General features: G+C 43.1%; 1 protein-coding gene across 6 annotated transcripts in view; it reads right to left on the reverse strand.

The window, feature by feature from the left end:
- LOC109107687 (myelin transcription factor 1-like protein) overlaps window positions 1–17183 on the reverse strand; it is a 44659-nt gene that overhangs the window by 17294 nt on the left and 10182 nt on the right. For all 6 annotated transcript variants that reach the window (XM_042774486.1, XM_042774485.1, XM_042774489.1 and 3 more), the window contains exon 5: window positions 208–329. In XM_042774486.1, the coding sequence (XP_042630420.1) occupies window positions 208–329 (122 nt within the window). The remainder of the gene's footprint in view (window positions 1–207; window positions 330–17183) is intronic.

The raw sequence follows: 17183 nt of genomic DNA on the forward strand, positions 1-17183 counted from the left end.
CTGAGCCTTTAACAGCTTGAATGAAATGATGTTTTAAATCCATAAAGCATTAAAATATTAAAATAAATAAGTGTACTGGGTGTCCTGACTCTACGTTTATGTCAGATCATGTGGCATGCAGTAGTGCTGAGCTCTAAAGAAGAGAGTAAGAGAAGAGGAACAGGAAGAGACGGGTGGGTGATCGCATCGTTCCCCCGCGGTGCTTACGTTATCAGGTCCTTTTTGCTTTCTTTGCAAGGCGGGAATTTTGGTTTGGGACTGGGAATGCCGACATCAGTAGTGTACGCGCTGTCCTCTAAAATGTCCTGGAAGGGATCCAGATCATCAGACTGTAACAAAGCCAGAAAGACAAAGAAAGAGAGCTGTTAGTGTTAGTTGAATCATATTCAACTGCTTAGAATTTCTCAGTTCAATATCATTTTTTAACTTTCATGTGATGAGTGGGGCGGGGCCGAGAGCCGTGGGAAAGGAGCGCGGCCGATGGAGTGATTGGGAAATGAGCGACACCTGCTCCACTCACCGGTCTCGAGTCCCAGGGAGGGAGATCGGGAGGATACAAAAGAGGAGCGACGACAGTTAAGGACGAGAGAGGACCAGGCCTGGGCTTTATTTGTGGTTTGGTTTTTATTTGTGCGCGGCAGTCGCCCGTGAGGGGCTGTCGCGCTGTTTTGTATTATTTTGGTTATTAAAGGTTTATTTGAATGTTCGCCGGTTCCCGCCTCCTTCTTCCCGTCATTATGGAGTTTTATTGTTACACCGGTGCCCGAAACCCGGGAGGAAGGGATGGACGCGCTGCCGAAGATCCCTTGCCGCTGGGGTGAATCCGCGGTGCCATGGAGCAAGGCGTAGCAGTCTGGCGCCGTGGACGCTCGAGGCGGTGGGCTGGAGTGTTGTGTTGCCGGGGACGGACGAACTCGCTGCCGGCCGCCCGTGATGTGGAGGGGCGGCTGCCGTCCGTAAGGGAGCGGAGGATTCGGCGCCGTTCGCCAGGTGGCCGGAGCCTGCTGCCATCCGCCAAGAATGGGGAGGAGCAGGGAACGGGTGACTCCTGCCGGCTGCCCGAAACCGGAGGAGCCGTCGCCGTCCACCGGGCGGCGGAGGAGTGTCGTGCCGTCCACCGAGGGCCGTTTCAGTGCCCCGCCAGGCCACCGCGGAGGACTTCAAACAGCCGGTGTAAGGGCCGGGCGGGGCAGCGGGTTGGGAACCGGATTTTTTTTTTTTTTTCTCTCCCCTCTCTCGTCTCTGTCGCTCCTCATCCTTCCATCTCCTTTTCTCTCGCCTCGTCTGTCCTTACCCCCAGGTCCCCGCAGCCACCGTGAGCGGTCCCCCCGGAGGGAAGGGGGGGGGAGTAGAGCGCAGTCTCATGGGTAACCCCCGGCCTGCGAGGGGCGATGGGGGTATGTGACGAGTGGGGCGGGGGCCGAGAGCCGTGGGAACGGAGCGAGGCCGGTGGAGTGATTGGGAAAGGAGCGACACCTGCTCCACTCACCGGTCTCGAGTCCCACGGAGGAGATCGGGAGGATACAAAAGAGGAGCGACGACAGTGAAGGACGAGAGAGGACCAGGCCTGGGCTTATTTTGTGGATTGGTTTTTGTTTGTGCGCGGCAGTCGACCGTGAGGGGCTTTGTAGCGCTATTTTATGTTTATTTTGTCATTAAAGTTTTATTCGAGTGTTCGCCGGTTCCCGCCTCCTCCTTCCCGTGACTATGGAAAACCATTTAAAATTAGATACATCTTTCAAACCCTGAGAACCTTTGACCTTTCTCCAGATGAAGGCCATTTAAAAGTAGCCATGTATAATTACTACTCACAGTAATATTGTGAAATATTATTACAATATAAAATAACTTTTTTATTTTAACGTATTTTAAAATCTAATTGATTTCTTTGATCAAAGCTGAATTTTCAGCATCATTAGCTACTCCAATCTTCAGTGTCACATGATCTTCAGAAATCATTCTAATATGCTGCTTTGCCGCTCAAGAAACATTTCTCATTATTATCAATGTTGAAAACACTTATGCTGTCATATATATTTTTTTTTTTTTTTGTGGAAACTGTGTGGAAATATATATATATATATTGATCTATTGATTAATAGAAAGTGCAAAACAGCATTTATTTCAAACAGAAATCTTTTGTAACATTATATATGTCTTCACTGTCATTTTTTGATTAATTTAATGCATGCTTGCTGAATAAAAGTACAAAAAATAAAATAAAATAAAAATGTATTAACCTTAAATGTTTTACAAGAGTATGCAAAATGCAACAGTTTACAATAATGTATTATTATTATGATACATTGTTGTCATGTGACCTCGTCACGTTGCTTATTTATTTGAAGTATCACCATCCAGTTATAGAAACTGGTTTTCCATGAGAAAGTAGTTTGCCATGTCCTAAATTTTGGATGTCTCGTCAAATAATGAACCGCAGCTGACGTTTCTCATCCAGTTTATTTGTCACAGTGGAAAAAGAGGGTGAAGCTGAGTGCTTTGCACCGTGGGATTCAGTATTTCACGCAGTTTGCTTTGTAATAAGGTGCACATTATGATGTAGGTCATCCTGGTATTTCATCCATAAAGAAAATGTGCTCACTGCAGAAATAGTAGCAGTGTGGTAGTATGCTATTCTGAACAGCTCCTTTTTTCCACTTCCACTTTCCCTGTCAAACATCAGTGCATCCTCATTTATACCAGAAAAGAGGCACAGCAATAACCTGCAACAGACCAAAAGATCTGCCATTACCTGAAAGTGAACATTTTACAAATCAACAAAGAAAAACATTTTCAAATGAAAAGACACTTGTGCGTATTTGGCCCATTTTCAGGAAACTGTGCCATTGTGCCTAAAAACAAACAAAAAATAAAATAAAAATAAAAAAACAAACAAACAAACAAACAACAACAACAACAAAAAACATAATTTCTTCCAACCTAAAGTGCTTGAGCGTTTCTCACAGTGAGCATCATGGCAGAGGAGCAAACTCACTATAATTTTAGAAACTGTTGTTGTGTCATAGAATATAGTTTTTTTTTTCTTTAATATGCAGTTTATTACTGTAATAATCATATTAATATGTATGAGATATAATTTGTTTAGGGGTAAATCTAACGGGCAGTCTTTGGTCTCATTAATCTATCATTGTTCCAGAGCAAATAGTTAACCGTATCAATCAGCTTCCAACCTTATCTGTCACAGGCACACATGAAGTCCTTCACTTTAAATGTGCACAATTGTTCCCACACCAATCTGTATGCAGCATCGTTGGATGTTGAGAAGTGCACATCAATCAGTGCTTCCACAATTAAGAAACTGCAGGTGGAGACGCAAATCAGAGTGCTGCCATACACTAGATGGCAGTGTGGTGACATGACAAAATCTGTGTGTGTGTGTGTGTGTGTGTGTGTGTGTGTGTGTGTGTCAATGTCCTCCGCAGCTCTTTGTGATAGCGTTCACATTTCAGGTTATCCAAAAAGCTCTTATATATATATATACTGTATGTGTGTTTGTCGGGGGGTGAGGGGTATGTGACATTGGTGAACATGATCATCTCAAAGAGGTTTGTGCTTACTTTTCTAAAGCAGTTGGAGGGGGAAGCAACCATATACTTTCACGCACAACTCAAAAATCAAGTCTAATATTTGAATGCAATATATTTTACAAAAATGGCAAATCTGAAGAATACTAACTCATTCTGCTCTTCTGAGAGATTTTAATCAGATGTTAGCATTAAAAGCATCGTCCTCTTTTGGTGAAGCACCATTCAGCAGGCTTTATACCTCTCTCTCACTCTCTCTCTCTCTATCTCGGTGTGAGCTGGCTTATAAAGAAGATCCTAAGCTCCTCTCTGCTGATGTGGCTGAGGTGTGTGTGTGTGTGTGTGTGTGTGTGAGTGTGTGTGTGTGTGTGTGTGTGTAGGTCAGGTTTTGCCACACTGAAGGCACCAATTTTCCCCACATGTATCGTAAAACCTTGAAATTATATTTTGTGGAGAGCAGCCAACAATCCTCATGAGAAAAATGGTTCAATAAACATCCAAATAATGTCTTAATGAAACTGGGAAAATGCAAAAAAGTTTGTGGGAGTTGGATTGGGGAGAAGTATGACTCCACCTGTTCTGATCTGTCTTGTGATCAAATGTCAAACTTAACACAATGCGTCTAATGGCATGTTTTATTATTGAGCCACCACCCATTCACTTTAATTATGATGTTGCCAGGGTGTTTCTATGTGGTTCTTAGGGTGTTCTGTGTTCAGTTTAATGCCTTAAAGTCTAAACAATAGTGGTAGTGATTTTTGATTATACAAAAAAATTAAAAAAGAAAAAAAAGAAAAAAAAAATTATTGTTTTGGTTCTGCTTTGGGATGGGATGAATTGTAATGAATTGAAACACTAGCATCATGCTACACATTCATGCTCTCATCTAAGTCAATAAGTGATATTCACAAAAACTCACAAAACTCATAAAAAACTACAAAACTCTAAACATACAGTACATACCAGATGCCACATTTTCCCGAGTCTTTTAAAAAAATCACAATAATTCACCAAAAATCCAAACAAACATGCAGCTTTTTACTTTACAATACATTAATTGATGGACTGGAGTGGTGTGGATCACTTGTGGATTATTGTAATGTTTCTATCAGCTGTTTGAACTCTCATTCTGACGGCACCCATTCACTGCAGAGCATCCATTGCTGAGAAAGTGATGGAATGCTTAATTATCAATTTTGGATGACCTATACCTTAAATGGCATATTGTTAATGTATAATGTACTAAATGCAAAAAAAAAAAAAAAAAAACCTTAGAAGAAACAATTTATTTTTTGTTAATATATTTAAATAAAAAACATCAAATGTGAGCTGTCACACAGTGAATACTAGAAATGCCAATTAAAGCATTATTAGATAATGTTAGTGATTTTAGAACAGTTAAAGCAAGGGCTGAATGGTTTTATAAAACTGTTACTACATATACCTGGCAAGGTTTCATAAACACATAGCAATAAAAATGTAGTCATTTATTAATAACAAATAATAAAGATTACACACAGATGCAGTGGCGCAGTAATACTGAAATAATCAGATCACATGTGTTTGTTTAGAATAATGTCCCATTACATCATATACTAGTTTTTCACCATATATAGTAAGGCAACTTATCGTTAATCAGGGTTATTACAGTTAACAAAAACTAAAACAATAAAAAAGGTTTTCATTACATGAAATAAAATAAATGCTAACAGAAATAAATTTAATTTCTAAAACCACTTACTTATTTTTATTTATTTATTCAGGTATTGGCCAAGGCAACATTTCTCATTTTAATTTAGTTTAACTTGAAGAAATAACTACATAAACTAAAACAAATATATATATATATATATTTTTAAAAACTATATTATATATTTAAAAAAAATCTTATATATATATAAATATAATTAAGATTTAAAATATTCAAGTTTCAAAATATTAACAAAAACTATAATAGTATATCAGTGATATCAATGTATTTTTACTGAATATAATTAGGCAAAACATTTGAATAAAGCTGTCAACATTCAAATAATGCATGAAAGTCACTGTTCTGGTCAAAATGTCAAAGAAAGTGTTATTTATTTAAAAGAAAGATAGCAAAGATTTCTCAAGTTTGTCAGGTTTGAAGTGATAAAACAACAGATCTAGTGTTGAAAATGGGGGGAAAAAAGTACTTTGACACTTTGTGGATGTAAAACGTTAGTGGAACATGTCCATAGCTGAGTCAGGAGATGGAGAAAGTGAAGGAGAGATGAAGAAGATGAGGATGAACATTATGAACACACATCTCAGTACATTCAGAGCTGTAATTAGTGAGGGATGAGGAGGTGCTCTCTCTGTCTACAGTCAGCTTGACCTCTGTTACTACGGGAACCCCTGGAGGAAGTGACAGCCAAGCTAAGAGGTCACATCCCACGGCTCCACTTCCTGCTGCCATCCTGACTAAAGCTGCTCCAATTAGACTGAGAATGAGAGACAGAGGGATGGACCACCTCTGCAGAAATTTTTTTTTTTCTTACTCAATATTAGTGTCTTTTTTTTCGAGAACAGATATCTAAACATTCTTAAATCAAGTTAAATTAGATAAGATATTAAGTCTTGTTTTCTGAAAAATGTTTCTTTTTTTATTATAATTATTTTTCTTTAAGCCAGAAAATGTATCTACCAATAGGCTAATAAAAATGTTGTTTATTTTTGGCAGATACTTCTTCTTTTCAGCAACTCAATTAACTTTGATCGTTTTGGAGAATTTAGATTTTTCAGAAAATATTTTGCTTCTCAAGTTTCTTGATTTAAGAAAGTTTAGATATTTGTACTGGACAAAGACAACGATCATAAGTAAGAAAATCATTTTCTGCAGCATAACATTTGATTATGTGGGCAATGTTGTTCTGGTGCTATATTGAGTCACCATTTGATGGCTAATGTAAAATCAGAGTCCTGAAGCAAACACAGCTGAGAAGTCATGCTTAACAAGCGCTTGGGCTCCGCTGCGAGACGAGGGACTGCATGAACACTGCACTGCTGAAATAAATGTGTTGAGCAGAGATGGAGAGGAAGCATCATCCGCTGAACCTATGACAGCAGGAGAAGAGCATTGCTGCAGGCAGAACAGCCCATCCTCGACTGCAGAATGACAGCAGATGAAATGAAAGAGAGAGAGAGAGAGAGAGAGAGAGAGAGAGAGAGAGAGAGAGAGAGAGAGATCGCTCGCTTGAGGCTCCTCCATGTTTCACACTCACCACATATTATCAACTCTACTTTTCTCTTATTTCATGCTGGATGAGTGTGTGTGCTTAATAACAGGATATAGTTCCTATAACCCACACAAATAATATTCATTGAGTGTTTAGCGCTGCTTTTTCTCCAATCTACCTTCAGACTAAGTGTTAGCAGGAGGTTGTGTCTTTAACTGATGTTCAGCAAAAAGTCCCTTTGTTTTCTAGTATAATTGTACAATAGTATTTGTTTCACACACACACACACACACACACACACACACACATATATATATATATACATACATATATACATATAATATATATATATATATATATATATATATATATATATACGTATTTATAATATATATATATATATATATATATATATATATATATAGTATATATATATGTATATGTGTTTGTAAATGTAGTGTATGTCAGTGTAATGAATGGATGGATGCGTGTGTGTCAGTATTCAGGTAAGGGTGCTCACGGGGTTCGTCTCCGTGACAGTATATAACGTATATATATATATATATGTATATATGTATATATAGTAATATATATATATATATATATATATATATATATATATATATATATATTCTGTATATATATGCATATAATAGTATTGTACTAAAGTATTGCTTTTAATTACCTTTCAATTATGCGTTCACACTCTATAAACATGGCCATTAATACAAATATTTGCATAAAATAAAATATTTACAATAATAAACAATAAAACATAAAGGCTAATCTTGCATCAACTTGTTGAGGGAAGATAAACAGGGAGATAAAATGAATTATTCATAGAAATATTTAAAAAATAGTAATTAATGTAATTACAAATGAATTAATATTAATTAATGATTTAATATTAGTTAAATAACTATAACTGCATTGGACGTTACAAAAAATATCTGGCCATCAGTCAAATAAACAAACAAACAAACTTCAGACACTGATGTAGAGAAATTGCCATTGACAATTATATTATATTATATTATATTATATTATATTATATTATATTATATTATATTATATTATATTATATTATATTATATTATATTATATTATATTACGGGGCCGTTGAATGCTTGAATCTGATTGGCTGACAAATGTTCTATGGTGTGAAATTATTTTCAGGAAAATGCACAGCAAAAGTAGTTCCAGCCAGGTCTTGACCGCATTACATGTCCATATCACTTCACCAAATGATTTGAGTTATTTCAAAAGTCCTTACAACCTACAACAGCAAAAGAACCGAAACCCACAATGACACTGACCAAACAAATAAATACTGAAAATAATGCACACCTGAGGTGTAACGCTTGGGTGTGCATTATTTTCTAATTATTCAACAGCCGTCGTCAATTACTCATGACTTATATTATATTATATTATATTATATTATATTATATTATATTATATTATAGTGCATATTTGGTCTCCAGATTAATTATATTTTAATAACATAAAAAAGAAAATATTTACAATAATAACAACAACCACATCAAATTATATATACTATAATTACTATTAATAAACTAAACCAACTATACCTACAATCCCACAGACTCCATCCTGAATCACATCCAGAAACCAGAATGTAGTTCCCCTTCAAAGGAACTCGCACTGCATCCTCTAGTGGACACTATTAAGGAACACCATCAGCATGACCGGTGTCTGAAGCATCCACTGGACCGCGCAGTCAGTGACATCATTAGCAGCATGCCCAGAAGAATAAGAGGATGCCTGAAGAGCAATAAAAACGAGCCTGATTCTTCTTTGCTTCACCTTTTACCCGAGATTGTAGACAGAGTTTGTATGAGCATGTTTGCCTCTTGTGAGATTTGAACAGGTTTCCAGAAATGCATTCGCTACAGTGGATTCTGTTCTTGCTTGATTCTCGAGGGAATATAGCATTTGAACGGAGTGTGTTCGGCTCTCGTGGGAGTTGAACAGGCTCATAGCAATGCATTTGCGACAGTGATTGTTATCACTTGATTCTCAAGGGATTCTAGCATTTGTATAGAGCATATAGAATGCATGCTGTGTGAGCTTGACAGCCTGCTGTCCGCGATTTGAGTCCTGCTGTTGCTGAAACAGCTAGCCAGACGGTTTGCGTGGTTTGTAGGCAGAAAACAGAAGTGACCTGATGGGAAATGTTTCCCTTTTCAGGATGTTTCCATGTTGTTCCTATTCTTTAAACAAAATATAAACTATGTAACATTAGAAAGTGGATGTGACACATTCGCGAGACTGACTGAAAGTGACAGATAAGGAGCTTTTCTTTTCTGTTTTCTTCTGAGGTATAGCAGTCAGTGTTTGCATGAGCACATACTGTACAGCTATCAGAAGGATTATAGTGATGCTTGAACTTAGCACACTTAACCCTCTGGAGTCTAAGGGTATTTTTGGGGCCTGGAGAAGTTTTGACATCACTTCCTTTATAAATATGGCTAAAGTGTTGTGTCTCGCGTGTGAACTTACCGGGTGTCACGTTGATCTCTGGGTTTTGCACTTGTGTGTGAAAACTCTGTGTGTTTTTCGCGTCTGCAACTGATTAAACACTCTCCACTTGTGGGGCTCTCCCGCAGTCCGTGCCAATTGTCATCAGCAGCATTACTGTCACTCATTACCGTCTTCCCTATAGATTATGGCTTGTCTCAGTAATATGGCATTGTCTCATGTGGCTTGTGTTTGTGTCAGAACCGCGTTGTTTCAAAATGTTTGGTAACTGTTCTTTGCTTCTGTGTTGTTTCCAGCTACCCAGCAGATCGCACCAGCTCACCTTTGGATGTCGCACCGCCTTCCCCGGTCTCATCCCCCATCGCACTTCCGGCCAAGCATCGACCCCGGCGCCCGACTCATCGCACCTTCAATGAGTGGTTCCGTCTCCTTGCTGTATCATCACCGATGAATGAAGGTTGCGTTCACTCTGACTGCAAGGCCCCCTTATGGGGGACGGCGGCTCTGGTGAGAAACCCCGCAGTTCCTGTGCACCCTCCGTCGGAGGATCTCCTTCGAGCTGTCCGGCCACTGCTCACCATCAAGGGACCTCCTCGTCTGATTACTTACCTCACCGTCTCCCAGTGGTAATCTTGCAGTGGTAGTGATTCCGTGCGTCTGTCCCAGCGTTGTTCGAAAGCCCCCCCAACGTCCTTCGTTTTTGTTTGTTGCTGCACCTCACATTTCTGGTTTTCTCACACATATGGATTAAACTGTTTCCCTACTCGTTTTGCTTGGTTTCCAGCTTCTCCTTCACCCATATCGTCACCAGGGCAGAACGCTTCTCAACCCTTTAAAAATGGAAGCAGCGAGCACCACCTCTTTAACGGACTTTATTCACCACAGCGTCAACCGTATGGATCAGCAGCAGGAGAGCATCACGGACGCGCTATCCAAGCGCTGGTGGCACAGGTGTCCGAGCTCACCCAGCAGATCCACCAGCTCACCTCTGCCACTGTGCCCATCGCACCGCCTGCGCCGCCCGTCCCCCGGGAAATTCCCCAGGATCACTTCCGGCCAGAGCCGCGACTCCCGGCGCCAGAGAACTACTCCGGTGAGCCAACTTTCTGCAGAACTTTCCTTAATGAGTGTTCCATGCACTTTGCCTTACAGCCCCGCACTTTCGCCACCGAGGAATTGAAGGTTGCGTTCACGCTGACTGCAAGGCCGCCTTATGGGGGACGGCGGTGTGGGAGAACCAACATCCGTGTTGCGCCTCGTTCCACACCCTCTCGGAGGAGATGAGGAGGGTCTTCGATCGAGCCGCGGTCGGCAGGGAAGCCGGCCACCAGCTCTCAGACCTACATCAAGGGACCTCCTCTGTCACGGATACTCCATCCAGTTCCGCACCCTGGCGGCCAGCGTGACAGTGGAAACGAGGCGGCGCAGTGGGATCGATTCCTGCATGGGACTGGCCGACCGTGTTCAAACAGGAGATCTACCTCCTCGAGCTGCCCCCCACACTCAACAGTCTCATCGACCTAGCCCTACGAGTTGATGCCCGGATTAATCGTCTGGGTCGACACACCAGTCCTACACGCCATCCCATCTCTCCGGAGAGGGGGCGCTCGAGTCGAGAAACGCGGTCGGTCCCGTCGACAACCACGAACCCATGCAGGTGGGTAGAGCTCGGCTGTCACGGAAGGAGAGAGAGTGGAGGAGGTCCAAGGACTATGCTTGTACTGTGGAGGCTGTTAGGACATAGCCATCTATTCCTGCCCGGTAAAAGATCCAGCCCGGTAAAGGATGAGGCCTACTATCGGGTGGGATCTCCGCTGGGAAGTCCTCAACAAACATCCTCGACTCTCCTTCCGCGGTGAAACTGAGGGTGTGGTGGGGTTGAAGGACACACACACGACTGTCATGCCTTTCTGGACTCCGGAGCCGAAGGTAAAAATTTCATCGATTCCTCCTTGCACGTCACACAGAACATTCCTGTCCGGCCTGTGTCTCTTCCCATCCAGGTCAACCACACTCAACGGCCAGGAACTGCCTCAACGTCACCCATTACACTGAAACCCCATCACTCTGCTCACTTCAGGCAATCATGCGAAACCATATCCTTTTTTCCTCATGGACTCCCCTGTAGCTCCCATTGTCTTAGGTCACCCCTGGTTAATGAAACATAATCCACGAGTGGATTGGGGTTCCAACACTGTCACATTGTGGAGTGAAAGTTGTCATGAGTCTTGTCTGGTTTCTGCTTGTCCTGTTGTCCCTGTCTCTGTGTTTATCAGAAAGAGAACATGGTATTATCAAACGTGCCCGAAGAGTACCTGGACCTGAAGGAAGTGTTCAGTAAGTCCCGTGCTGCTTCTCTGCCTCCGCATCGTCCCTACGACTGTGCCATGGACTTAGTGCCAGAGAAGTCTCCGCCTAAAGGCAAGTTATACTCTCTTTCTATTCCAGAGGGGGAGGCCATGGAGAAATGCATTTCTGATTCCTTGGCCTCTGGTTTCATCTGCCCTTCCTCTTCTCCAGCGGGGGCGGGGTTCTTTTTTGTGGGTAAGAAAGATGGTTCTCTGCAACCTTGTATTGACTACCGAGAGCTGAACAACATTACGATAAAAAACACCTATCCTTTACCACTCATGTCTTCAGCTTTTGAGAGGTTACAGGGAGCATCCGTATTCACAAAAATTGGATTTACGTAATGCTTATCATTTGGTCCGCATCAGGAAGGGGGATGAATGGAAAACCGCCTTTAATACCCCTAGAGGGCACTTTGAATACTTGGTGATGCCGTTCGGGCTCTCCAACTCGCCCTGGGTTTTCCAAGCACTCGTTAATGACGTGTTGAGAGATATGGTAGATCAGTTTATATATGTTTACCTGGATGACATACTGATTTTTTCTTCATCTCTCCAGGAACACGTTCAACACGTCAGACGAGTGCTCCAGAGGTTACTTGAGAATGGTCTTTTTGTCAAGGCGGAGAAAATGCGTATTCCATGCACAGTCTGTTTCCCTTCCTAGGGTATATCGTCTCGTCCGAGGGAATACGTATGGACCCTGACAAAGTTAAGGCTGTGATAGAGTGGCCATCTCCAGATTCCCGTAAGGCCCTACAGCGGTTTTTTCTGGGGTTCGCCAATTCTATCGGCGTTTTATTCGCAATTTCAGCCAACTAGCCTCACCTCTGACGGCCTTGACCTCTCCCAGTACTCCGTTCAGGTGGTCGGACGCAGCGGAGACTGCGTTCACTAACCTCAAGAGACGCTTCGTTTCGGCTCCCATTCTTGTGGCCCCTGACCCCACACGACAGTTCGTGGTGGAGGTCGACGCATCAGAGGTGGGGGTAGGAGCAGTGTTGTCCCAACGTGCTGCCTCGGACGATAAGGTACATCCTTGCGCATTTTTTTCCCGTCGTTTATCTCCTGCTGAACGCAATTATGACATTGGTAACAGAGAGTTGTTGGCCGTCAAATTAGCTTTAGAGGAGTGGTGTCACTGGCTGAAAGGCTCAGGGGTACCTTTCATGGTTTGGACCGATCATAAGAACTTAGAATACATTAGAACTGCCAAAAGACTCAATTCCAGGCAGGCTCGGTGGGCACTTTTCGGTTTCGGTCGCTTTGATTTTACCTTATCGTACCGCCCGGGTTCCAAAAATGTCAAACCCGATTCTTTATCACGTCTTTTTGATCCCTCTGCCCGCCCGGTGACTCCCGAGTGTATTTTACCTGAGAGAGTAGTGGTCTCAGCACTCATATGGGAGGTCGAGTCGAAGGTCAAGACGGCCTTAGAAGGGGTAACGCCTCCGCCCGGTTGTCCACCGAACCATTTATTTGTGCCGAAGGGAGTTAAGGTCCGAAGTCATTCAGTGGGGTCACTGCTCTAACGTTGCTTGTCATCCAGGGATAAGTCGAACTAATGGGTTGGTTAAACAACGATTCTGGTGGCCACTTATGGCTCGTGACATCCGAGATTTTGTGTTGGCTTGCTCAGTTTGCGCCAGTGGTAAGTCATCTAACCGACCTCCTGATGGGCTCCTTCAACCGCTGTCTGTCCCTTCGAGACCCTGGTCATTCCATCGCTCTAGATTTTGTTACCGCCCTCCCGCCCTCTAATGGCATGACAGTCGTATTTGACCGTAGTGGACCGGTTCTCGAAGGCGGCACATTTCATTCCCTTGCCCAAATTACCGACAGCCAAGGAGACAGCGGTCACTGTCCTAGATCACGTCTTTCGGCTTCATGGCCTCCCGGTAGACGTGGTTTCTGACAGGGGATCTCAATTTATATCCAAATTTTGGAAAGAGTTTTGTAAATTGCTAGGAGCGTCAGTTAGCTTGTCTTCGGGTTATCGTCCTCAGAGTAACGGACAGTATGAGCGAGCCAACCAAGATTTAGAGAGGACGTTGCGATGTTTGGTCTCCAAGAATCCTCCATCCTGGAGTCAACAACTCTCTATGGTGGAGTACGCTCACAATTCGTTACCAGTGTCAGCCACGGGCCTTTCTCCGTTCCAATGCAGTGTAGGTTACCAGCCACCAGTTTTTCCCAGTCTGGAATCTGAAGTCGCGGTCCCCTCTGCTCACGCGTTTGTCCAGAGGTGCCACCGCACCTGGACCAGAGCCCGCGAGACTCTGCTCCGGATGAGGGAGCGCACTAAGGCCAAGCCCGATCGCCACCGTTCAAAGCCTCCCGTTTACGTCGTGGGTCAAAAAAGTGTGGCTTTCTACCAATAACATTCCCCTGCGATCCGTATCTAACAAGTTAGCTCCCAAATTTATTGGCCCGTTTACTATCACCAAGATCATTAGTCCGGTGACAGTCCGCCTCAAACTACCTCCAGCGTACAGGAGGATACACCCCGCCTTCATTCATGTGTCCAAAATTAAACCCGTGTTTTATGCACGTATTAATCCGCCTACTCCGGTTCCCCCGCCGCCGCGTCTTGTAGATGGGGAACCGACCTATTCGGTTAATCGCATTCTGGACTCAAGGCGGAGGGGGTGAGGATTCCAGTAATTGGTGGACTGGGAAGGTTACGTTCCGGAGGAGAGGAGTTGGGTACCTGCTAGGGACATATTGGATCACTCCCTTATTGATGATTACAATCAGCAGGTAGGACCTTCTGGGAACTCCAGGAGGCGTTCTTAGAGGAGGGGGGGGGGTACTGTCACGGTTGGTAAACCGTGATCTCTGGGTTTTGCACTTTGTGGTGAAATCTGTGTGTTTCGCATCTGCACTGATTAGCTTGTGGGCGTCTCCGTTAATTGTCATCAGCAGCAGCTGTCACTCATTACCCTCTCCCTATATATATGGCTTGTCTCATGTCTTGTGTTTGTGAGAGGGTTGTTTCATGTTTGGTAACTGTTCTTTGTAAATGTCCGTGTCTTCCCCCGGAACCTCATCCACTCATCGCACCTTCACAAGCATCACCACTTACCTTCGGCTCGTTTCCCCGCAGTTCCTGTGCCATCCTCTCCTGCTGCCACCTCACCATCACCATCTGGATTACTCACCGTCTCCCACCATCTTGGATTGTCGTCTTCCCAGCGTTGTTTGTATTTTTGTTTGGTTTTCATTAAACTGTTTCATACTCGCACTTGTTTCCAGCTTCTCCTTCACCCAGTCGTCACAATGGGTGTTGTGTGATGCGGTCGCAATAATCACTTCGACCCAGGTCTGACTCTCTCTCGAGGGATGAGCTCTGTGGTTCGGTTCCCGTGGCCATCATTGCAGTGAGGTGGGATCGAGCACGGGGGTTGTAGATAGGGCACGGGAGGAGTAGAAAGTTTCCGTTTGAGCACGTCTTGTTACCTCTCTTAAGTAGACATTTATCAGAGATGTATGGTTTCCTTTGATGGCCAACCCCTTCTTGAAGATTGCAGCAAGATGTCCCTCCTCAGTGATTTTGGGTTTTAGGTAGTGTTCCTTGCTCTCTACTTAGCAGCTTCTAAGGTCTGGTTTCCTCCAGTGTATTTACGGTGGCACACATGAAACATCATAGCTGGTAGCTGTCTAATGACAGTTTCCCTTTGACCAACTGCTCTTTGGCTTGAGTGGAACAAGATGTCCCTCACTAAGTACAGTATGTGGATATTGAATTAGGGTTCCTTGCTCCCTCTATTTGGTCTGAATGTATGGGTTGCGCTGCCACCCTCCTCCCCCACCTTACTAGGGGCCTTAAGTGGGTGGTTCCCCTTCTTTGGTTCCTTGGATTGAGCTCTCGTATAAATCTCCTAGGTCAGGCTGCCTCCCCCGTATCAGAGGGTAGTAAGTTAGGTGCTTTACCTACTGTATAGCAGCCTCTTCAGAAATGGAAACTGTCTGAGGATAGTTTCCCTTTGACGAGCTGCTCTTTGCCTTGGGCTGTTTCCCTTGTAATTTGACAGCAATGCATATTTACAGTACCTTTTGAATTTCTGTATTTTTGAAATAAACATAATACATATAACCATTACACTTATCTGTACATAGTAAATGCAGTTATTTTTTTTTTTGGGGGGGGCGCCCAAAGTGTGAATCCGTATTCAGAAAGGCACAGAAAACAAATAACGTTTGCCTGTTACATTAAAGTACATAAAATTTCACTTACCACATAAACAGAGTAAGTAGGAGAGAGGACTGAGGATGATGCAAATGATTTGTAGATTCTGAGCACCACTGACAAAACATCTAATCTTGTAAAATGTGTGGTAAGTACTGCTGCTCCATATAAACAGAATACGTGCGTTCACAAATCTCGAAAGTGAAAATGAAACTAAAAAGCCATCCAGCACTCAAAAGCAGTTTTAATGCCAGGCATAATAGCGGCTCTCAGATGAGCGCAATTTATACAGGCTTACAGTGTAATTACCAAATGATATAACTGCGAGAGGAAGTATTGAAATATATATTTTCCTCCCATCTCGTATTTATTCCCTTTAGGGGTTCGGGTTCCGTGTACACATCATTTTCTTTCCGAAAATGGTATTGGGATGCGGCGGATTGTGGAAGGTAAGGGGTGGTGGGGGGTCACACGATGCTGGCTCAACATCATGATATCTATCAGCCATCGGCAATGGATGATGCCATCGTCTATAGGCCCAACCCTAGTTACCACTCTAATATGTCTTGCAATATCTGTGCATGCAAAGGTTCTGCGTGATCCTCTTGTTCAATATTCTCAGGCTCTGAAACTGGCTCAAATTGATATGGTAATATTGACACCATCCTTAACTATACCAGAGCAGACAGAACTTGCTGCTTTGGTAAGGGCACCGGTCAACACTTTCTAAGCAGTTCGCCAATCACAACGTACTGGGACAGCTAACCAATCACAACACATTTTGTTTTTCGGAAGGCAGGCCTTCATCAAACCCGGAACTAATCGAGCCGTTTCTGCCAGGCTGGGGAGAAAGGTATTGTAATAATGTAAATTATGTAAAAAATAATGCATTTTTCGAACCACCAAGCATGAGAGCATGTTCTAGTACAGCCCCAAAACAAAATCAAGACTTCGGAAAAGAGCAAAATAGGACCCCTTTAAAATAAATAATTTCATTGAAGGTTAAAGGTGGGGTAAGCGATTTTTCAAAAACGCTTTAGAAAACTGATTCGGGGATAAAAAAAAAGAAAAACAAACTTGTAGCCAATCAGCAGTAAGGGGCGTGTCTACTCATGATGTGGATGAGAGAGTATTCAGTGCACAGGACGAACATTAGCCAAACCGAGCGACAGAAAGATAGAGATGGCGGATAAAAAACAAATGAGGAAAACGTCTGAGGAACAAATGAAGGCAAGAAGTAGGACCCGTGTAAATATCGGATCAGCTTTCCAGTGCTGGAGAAAACTCAAGGAGCGGAAGGCCTGCGATCGGATGCTGAGGTTGCTTTGTTTCTTCCCGACAGGCGAGTAACACCGTGTCTGTCTAGTACACTGTATGCGACAAAGCGACCGTTGAAAAT

This window comes from Cyprinus carpio, chromosome A17 (genome assembly GCF_018340385.1).
Source record: "Cyprinus carpio isolate SPL01 chromosome A17, ASM1834038v1, whole genome shotgun sequence".
Classification (NCBI taxonomy): domain Eukaryota; kingdom Metazoa; phylum Chordata; class Actinopteri; order Cypriniformes; family Cyprinidae; genus Cyprinus; species Cyprinus carpio.